This window comes from Lontra canadensis, unplaced genomic scaffold (genome assembly GCF_010015895.1).
Source record: "Lontra canadensis isolate GAN:19392208 unplaced genomic scaffold, GSC_riverotter_1.0 scaffold25, whole genome shotgun sequence".
Classification (NCBI taxonomy): Eukaryota; Metazoa; Chordata; class Mammalia; order Carnivora; family Mustelidae; genus Lontra; species Lontra canadensis.
Genome location: NW_022631019.1, coordinates 20,166,223 through 20,175,187, shown reverse-complemented (window position 1 = coordinate 20,175,187; position 8,965 = coordinate 20,166,223). Strand labels below are relative to the sequence as shown.

Sequence of the window (8,965 nt, the reverse complement as noted above, 5' to 3'; positions counted from 1 at the left end):
GTGCCCCCTTCCCCCCAAAGACAAACAAAGCACAGATAAGGAGGATTCTGTGAACAGGTTTATTAAGATCATCTAGCAGAACCTCATGGCAACTACCCTAAACTCCAGGCCATTCGAATTCTAAGCCAAGGTCAAACTTGCTACCCACAACCACTATTACCACCACCACCACTGGATTACACAGTATTATAGAACAGAACTATGAATAGCTTCATTTAACCCAAACTGAAACCAATTTTCACAATCAGGAATTTTTGTCTGAAATGTTACAAATGATGTACCCAAGTCCAGCTGTAATTTTGGAGCTGAAGGGGCCATGATTGTGGAACCGAGGAATAAGCCCTGAAGCTGCTGCTTGGGCCACTGTGACACCCCAATTGGGTGTCATCCTGTTTTTCAAGGAGAGGGCAGCAGCAGCCCTTATTCCACCCCCAAACCAATCAACTGACCTCCAGTCTTCTTGCCAGGTTCAATTTTTCTCAGGACAGCAAATTACCTAATAGCTACCACAGGTTAACTCATAAAAACTTACTACAAAAGCTTTTAAAATGTTTATTTGTATTAAGGAGTGGAATGGTGCAAGAGTACAAAGAAACTTGGGCATCTGGGCCCTTGTTTCCCTACTATTCACATTAGTTTGGTAAAAAGGAGATTGACACTAAACAGAGTGGAAGAAATGAACATAAATATATCCAGGGTAGCCCAGTCCTCTAATTCACTAAAGGATGATCTGAAATCATTGGCCCAATTTACACTTATGTGTAAGCCTACAGAAATTATATTCCCTTTAACGGCTCTAGACCTGTGTGAAAAAGGGAAGTGGACAACATTTCTATTACAAGACAGCAATCTTTTATTGAAACATTTTTTTTGTCTAAAACTATGCATGGAGATTAATCTCTTGTTCATAAATTAGGATAAGTCTAACATCACTATTCCAAACCATCAGTATTTACAAAAATGAACCTTTTCTTCACTTTATCACAGGTTCACAGAACTAAATTTTAAACCAACTTCAATCTAGCTTTTAAAATCTTCCTGCCATCAAATGCCCAGCAACCCTTATGGGGAAGGGGCAGCCTTTTGACAGCAATATTCATCATTCACCAGGAATGTAGAACCACAAGTGAACAATAACAAAAAGTTTAAATCATTCCAAATAGTTCCTATTTGCTTTCCAAAAGCATGCTTTGTCTAATTCTCCCTTTCTATACAGACAGGGGGAGAGGGACCCCAGAGAGCATAATGTTAAATTAAATTAACCTCTTAAAAAAGTGAACAAGATGGTTTAGTGTGTGTGCAGATGAATGGCTATGGATGACACTAGCAGATAATAAGGTAAACTTTAAACCCCGTTAATGGGTACCTTGATGATTGGCCAGCTCAAATAGATACTTTTAATTGGGATTAAATGTGCCTTTTTTTTTTTTTTTACTTTCTCGTTAAATACGTTGCCAAAATCTTTCAAAGCAGATAGAGAATAGGCTTCTTTGAAATTCAAACTAAAATGTTAAATAATAAAAAGTATCAGCTTATTATATGGTTTCTGACAAATGTGCTGGCTGTCAGAAAGTAATTCCATCTCAGCGGCTAGAAAAAGGTGAATCTAGTATACACATAAAATGACAATATTACAAGACTGTAGTGTCACCTGTCAAAACAAGAATATCTAGAATGGAATTTTCAGTAAACACTTGGAGATGAAGGGCAACCAGAATACAAGAGAAAGCAAAATCCACATAAATTAATTCCTAATTTGAGAAATCAATAAAATGTATACATAAATTGATAAATACTGTCTCCACGGGTCACTAATTCCAAAGGACTAGTTAGTAGTTATTTTCTAACTAAATTATTACAGGACATTCTGGTGTATGCTCTCTTCTTGTGATCAGTTTGTTCTGGCAAGACTCCAGGAAGCAGGTGCCCTTGAAAACAGCTCAGCAGAAGGCGGCTCGGAGGCAATCACTTCATTTATAAATTCGCCAGATAATAAGTACCAAGATTACGATAATGACAGACAGGACAAGCACCAGGATACAGATCTTCTTGCGAGATTTTTTCTGAGGAGAAAAATATACAAAGAAGACACTCATGAGACAAGTAAAATTTTTGCTGAGACTCCAAGAGTGCTTCATAAATCTGCCTCCTCGTAATCCAGCATTAACTCTATCTGTGCACAAATATTCAGAGACCTTCCCCAAATCTCAACAGTTATCAGCACAAGGCAGTAGTGCCAGTTTTAATTCCAGATCCCCTAATACATTTCTGCAAAGGGATTGTTTATACCTATGCTGCTAGGCATTATTTGTAATAAAATAAGTTATTTGTGCATATGTGGGGTTTTTTTTTTTTAAGATTTTATTTATTTATTTGACAGAGATCACAAGTAGGCAGAGAGGCAGGCAGAGAGAGAAGAGGAAGCAGGCTCCCTGCCAGGCAGAGAGCCCGATGTGGGGCTTGATCCCAGGACCCCGGGATCACGACCCGAGCCAAAGGCAGAGGCTTTAACCCACTGAGCCATCCAGGCACCCCGTTGTGCATATGTATTTTAATAAAGGTTTTATACCAATTATAAAATTCTGTGTTCATCTTAAAAAATACAAAGAAAATAATTACCTACAGATAAAATTGCTGACATTTTTATTGTATTTTCTCATGATCTTTTATCTATGCATATTGTTATCTGACAGAATTGGGATCACACTGTATGTTTGACATTTTTCTCACTTACTATTTTAGCATAAAATTGTTGTTATTATAAACATCTCTTTTAATTCCCACATAATATTGAGTGGATGCCTATAATTTACTTCATATTTCCTTTACTGTCTGACACTAACATCATCACTCAGTTTTTAAAAGGAAACACTATTATTAAATACAAATTTCTTTAAGAACATTTCCAGGTAAAATACAACTATCCTAGGAACATGGAAAATGACTGAAATGCTGTTTACACCTAAAAAATCATACAGCACCAAATGGAGAGGAAATGAAAAGGACCTCATTTACAGTATTTGTACACTTGAGATAAAGACTCAGGTAAAAGTCACAAAACCAGCATTTCAGCTACTATGTAAAAAAAATATCACTTCATACAAAGTAGAACAATTAACTCCCATTTATTCATAGAAAAATGAGAACCCCCTCTTTATTCACAACTAGCAGTTAGAACTGATTTTATGTCCATCCTCTGTGGCCACAGTCAACATAAAGTATCCACAAAGTCTTACTTTGTACCTATTACTATACTAATTGAAACAAATTTTAGCTGTTCATAATATAAAATTAGCTTTATACCAGATTTAGGTAGCATGCCAGCTAATGGGGTTAGCTTTGTAGCTAAAAGGCTTCTGTATTAGTTTATTCAAGGACTGATGTCTTTTTGTAGATTTCTCTACAGAGGAAAATATTACAAATGGACCACCACATCAACTGCGACCACCGGCCTCCAGCTTAAACCTAAGCCAAAGGCTGCAGCTGTTCTCAGTGTGTCAATGAGCTGTGATGGCTCGTGAAGTCGGCAGCCCAGTGACTTTCCTGGGTATGTGCTCTTACCTGATAGTAAGCAGCTCGCTGTAACTGGTCAGTTGCTCTCTCTACATGTACCTCTGAGCTTTCCACATTGGCTTCTATGCTATCTGCAAAAAAAAAAAAAAAAAAAAAGGAGGGCAGTGGATGTTTTTACCAAATCAGATGTTTCAAGATTGCAAATTAAACACACTCTTTTTTTTTTTTGAAGAAAGAATTTCTTTTTTCTTTTTTTTTTTATAATTTTATTTTTTATAAACATATATATATATATATATATTTTTTTTTCCCCCCCAGGGGTACAGGTCTGTGAATCTCCACATTTACAAACTTCACAGCACTCACCATAGCACATACCCTACCCAATGTCCATAACCCCCCCTCCCAACCCCCCTCTGCCCAGCAACCCTCAGTTTGTTTTGTGAGATTAAGAGTCACTTATGGTTTGTCTCCCTCCCAATCCCAACTTGTTTCATTTACTCTTCTCCTACCACATTAACCCCCCCATGTTGCATCTCCTCTCCCTCATATCAGGGAGATCATATGATAGTTGTCTTTCTCTGATTGACTTATTTCGCTAAGCATGATACCCTCTAGTTCCATCCACGTTGTCGCAAATGGCAAGATTTCTTTTGATGGCTGCATAGTATTCCATTGTATATATATACCACATCTTCTTTATCCATTCGTCTGTTGATGGACATCTAGGTTCTTTCCATAGTTTGGCTATTGTAGACATTGCTGCTATAAACATTCGGGTGCACGTGCCCCTTCGGACCACTATGTTTGTATCTTTAGGGTAAATACCCAGCAGTGCAATTGCTGGGTCATAGGGTAGTTCTATTTTCAACATTTTGAGGAACCTCCATGCTGTTTTCCAGAGTGGTTGCACCAGCTTGCATTCCCACCAACAGTGTAGGAGGGTTCCCCTTTCTCCGCATCCTCGCCAGCATCTGTCATTTCCGGACTTGTTAATTTTAGCCATTCTGACTGGTGTGAGGTGGTATCTCATTGTGGTTTTGATTTGTATTTCCCTGATGCCGAGTGATATGGAGCACTTTTTCATGTGTCTGTTGGCCATCTGGATGTCTTCTTTGCAGAAATGTCTGTTCATGTCTTCTGCCCATTTCTTGATTGGATTATTTGTTCTTTGGGTGTTGAGTTTGCTAAGTTCTTTATAGATTTTGGACACTAGCCCTTTATCTGATATGTCGTTTGCAAATATCTTCTCCCATTCTGTCAGTTGTCTTTTGGTTTTGTGAACTGTTTCCTTTGCTGTGCAAAAGCTTTTGATCTTGATAAAATCCCAATAGTTCATTTTTGCCCTTGCTTCCCTTGCCTTTGGCGATGTTCCTAGGAAGATGTTGCTGCGGCTGAGGTCAAAGAGGTTGCTGCCTGTGTTCTCCTCAAGGATGTTGATGGATTCCTTCTCACATTGAGGTCCTTCATCCATTTTGAGTCTATTTTCGTGTGTGGTGTAAGGAAATGATCCAATTTCATTTTTCTGCATGTGGCTGTCCAATTTTCCCAACACCATTTATTGACGAGGCTGTCTTTTTTCCATTGGACATTCTTTCCTGCTTTGTCGATTAGTTGACCATAGAGTTGAGGGTCTATTTCTGGGCTCTCTATTCTGTTCCATTGATCTATGTGTCTGTTTTTGTGCCAGTACCATGCTGTCTTGATGATGACAGCTTTGTAATAGAGCTTGAAGTCCGGAATTGTGATGCCACCAACTCTGGCTTTCTTTTTCAATATTCCTTTGGCTATTCGCGGTCTTTTCTGGTTCCATATAAATTTTAGGATTATTTGTTCCATTTCTTTGAAAAAAATGGATGGTACTTTGATAGGAATTGCATTAAATGTGTAGATTGCTTTAGGTAGCATAGACATTTTCACAATATTTATTCTTCCAATCCAGGAGCATGGAACATTTTTCCATTTCTTTGTGTCTTCCTCAATTTCTTTTATGAGTACTTTATAGTTTTCTGTGTATAGATTCTTAGTCTCTTTGGTTAGGTTTATTCCTAGGTATCTTATAGTTTTGGGTGCAATTGTAAATGGGATGGACTCCTTAATTTCTCTTTCTTCTGTCTTGTTGTTGGTGTAGAGAAATGCGACTGATTTCTGTGCATTGATTTTATATCCTGACACATTACTGAATTCCTGTACAAGTTCTAGCAGTTTTGGAGTGGAGTCTTTTGGGTTTTCCACATATAGTATCATATCATCTGCGAAGAGTGATACTTTGACTTCTTCTTTGCCGATTTGGATGCCTTTAATTTCTTTTTGTTGTCTGATTGCTGAGGCTAGGACTTCTAGTACTATGTTGAATAGCAGTGGTGATAACGGACATCCCTGCCGTGTTCCTGACCTTAGCAGAAAAGCTTTCAGTTTTTCTCCATTGAGAATGATATTTGCGATGGGTTTTTCATAGATGGCTTTGATAATATTGAGGTATGTGCCCTCTATCCCTACACTTTGAAGAGTTTTGATCAGGAAGGGATGCTGTACTTTGTCAAATGCTTTTTCAGCATCTATGGAGAGTATCATATGGTTCCTGTTTTTTCTTTTATTAATGTGTTGTATCACATTGATTGATTTGCGGATGTTGAACCAACCTTGCAGCCCTGGAATAAATCCCACTTGGTCGTGGTGAATAATCCTTTTAATGTACTGTTGAATCCTATTGGCTAGTATTTTGGTGAGAATTTTTGCATCTGTGTTCATCAAGGATATTGGTCTGTAGTTCTCTTTTTTGATGGGATCCTTGTCTGGTTTGGGGATCAAGGTGATGCTGGCCTCATAAAATGAGTTTGGAAGTTTTCCTTCCATTTCTATTTTTTGGAACAGTCTCAGGAGAATAGGAATTAGTTCTTCTTTAAATGTTTGGTAGAATTCCCCCGGGAAGCCGTCTGGCCCTGGGCTTTTGTTTGTTTGGAGATTTTTGATGACTGTTTCAATCTCCTTACTGGTTATGGGTCTGTTCAGGCTTTCTATTTCTTCCTGGTTCAGTTGTGGTAGTTTATATGTCTCTAGGAATGCATCCATTTCTTCCAGATTGTCAAATTTGTTGGCATAGAGTTGCTCATTATATGTTCTTATAATTGTCTGTATTTCTTTGGTGTTAGTTGTGATCTCTCCTCTTTCATTCATGATTTTATTTATTTGGGTCCTTTCTCTTTTCTTTTTGATAAGTCTGGCCAGGGGCTTATCAATCTTATTAATTCTTTCAAAGAACCAGCTCCTAGTTTCGTTGATTTGTTCTATTGTTTTTTTGGTTTCTATTTCATTGATTTCTGCTCTGATCTTTATGATTTCTCTTCTCCTGCTGGGTTTAGGGTTTCTTTCTTGTTCTTTCTCCAGCTCCTTTAGGTGTAGGGTTAGGTTGTGTACCTGAGACCTTTCTTGTTTCTTGAGAAAGGCTTGTACCGCTATATATTTTCCTCTCAGGACTGCCTTTGTTGTGTCCCACAGATTTTGAACTGTTGTATTTTCATTATCATTTGTTTCCATGAATTTTTTCAATTCTTCTTTAATTTCCTGGTTGACCCATTCATTCTTTAGAAGGATGCTGTTTAGTCGCCATATATTTGGGTTCTTTCCAAATTTCCTCTTGCGATTGAGTTCTAGCTTCAGAGCATTGTGGTCTGAAAATATGCAGGGAATGATCCCAATTTTTTGATAACAGTTAAGACCTGATTTAGAACCAAGGATGTGATCTATTCTGGAGAATGTTCCAGGTGCACTAGAGAAGAATGTGTATTCTGTTGCTTTGGGATGAAATGTTCTGAATATATCTGTGATGTCCATCTGGTCCAGTGTGTCATTTAAGGCCTTTATTTCCTTGTTGATCTTTTGCTTGGATGATCTGTCCATTTCAGTGAGGGGAGTGTTAAAGTCCCCTACTATTATTGTATGATTGTCGATGTGTTTCTTTGATTTTGTTATTAATTGGTTTATATAGTTGGCTGCTCCCACGTTAGGGGCATAGATATTTACAATTGTTAGATCTTCTGTTGGACAGATCCTTTGAGTATGATATAGTGTCCATCTTCATCTCTTATTATAGTCTTTGGTTTAAAATCTAAGTGATCTGATATAAGGATTGCCACTCCTGCTTTCTTCTGATGTCCATTAGCATGGTAAATTCTTTTCCACCCCCTCACTTTAAATCTGAAAGTGTCTTCGGGTTTAAAATGAGTTTCTTGTATGCAACATATAGATGGGTTTTGTTTTTTTATCCATTCTGATACCCTGTGTCTTTTGATTGGGGCATTTAGCCCATTAACATTCAGGGTAACTATTGAGAGATATGAATTTAGTGCTATTGTATTGCCTGTAAGGTGACTGCTATTGTATATTGTTTCTGTTCCTTTCTGATCTACTACTTTTAGGTTCTCTCTTTGCTTAGAGGACCCCTTTCAATATTTCCTGTAGAGCTGGCTTGGTGTTTGCAAATTCTTTCAGTTTTTGTTTGTCCTGGAAGCTTTTAATCTCTCCTTCTATTTTCAATGATAGCCTAGCTGGATATAGTATTCTTGGCTGCATGTTTTTCTCGTTTAGTACTCTGAATATATCATGCCAGCTCTTTCTGGCCTGCCAGGTCTCTGTGGATAAGTCTGCTGTCAATCTAATATTTTTACCATTGTATGTTACAGACTTCTTCTCCCGGGCTGCTTTCAGGATTTTCTCTTTGTCACTAAGACTTGTAAATTTGACTATTAGGTGACGGGGTGTGGACCTATTCTTATTGATTTTGAGTGGGGTTCTCTGAACCTCCTGGATTTTGATGCTTGTTCCCTTTGCCATATTGGGGAAATTCTCTCCAATATACCTTCTGCTCCCCTCTCTCTTTCTTCTTCTTCTGGAATCCCAATTATTCTAATGTTGTTTCGTCTTATGGTGTCACTTATCTCTCGAATTCTGCCCTCGTGGTCCAGTAGTTGTTTGTCCCTCTTTTGTTCAGCTTCCTTATTCTCTGTCATTTGGTCTTCTATATCGCTAATTCTTTCTTCTGCCTCATTTATCCTAGCAGTGAGAGCCTCCATTTTTGATTGCACCTCATTAATAGTTTTTATTTCAACTTGATTAGATTTTAGTTCTTTTATTTCTGCAGAAAGGGCTTTTATATCTCCCGAGAGGGTTTCTCTAATATCTTCCATGCCTTTTTCGAGCCCAGCTAGAACCTTGAGAATAGTCATTCTGAACTCTAAATCTGACATATTACCAATGTCTGTATTGATTAGGTCCTTAGCCTTTGGTACTGCCTCTTGTTCTTTTTTTTGTGGTGAATTTTTCCGCCTTGTCATTTTGTCCAGATAAGAGTATATGAAGGAGTAAGTAAAATACTAAAAGGGTGGCAACAACCCCAGGAAAATATGCTTTAGCCAAATCAGAAGAGATCCCAAATCGTGAGGGGGGGGGGGGG

The 8,965-nt window shown here is 38.0% G+C and overlaps 1 protein-coding gene across 1 annotated transcript in view; it reads right to left on the bottom strand.

Annotated features, from left to right (window-relative positions):
* Nucleotides 1–528: 528 nt before the first annotated feature.
* STX12 (syntaxin 12) overlaps nucleotides 529–8,965 on the bottom strand; it is a 43,731-nt gene continuing 35,294 nt past the window's right edge. The window contains exons 8-9 of the mRNA XM_032863897.1: nucleotides 3,562–3,644; nucleotides 529–2,063 (exon numbers count right to left, since the gene is read on the bottom strand). Coding sequence (XP_032719788.1) covers nucleotides 1,971–2,063; nucleotides 3,562–3,644 — 176 coding nt within the window. The 3' untranslated portion in view covers nucleotides 529–1,970. The remainder of the gene's footprint in view (nucleotides 2,064–3,561; nucleotides 3,645–8,965) is intronic.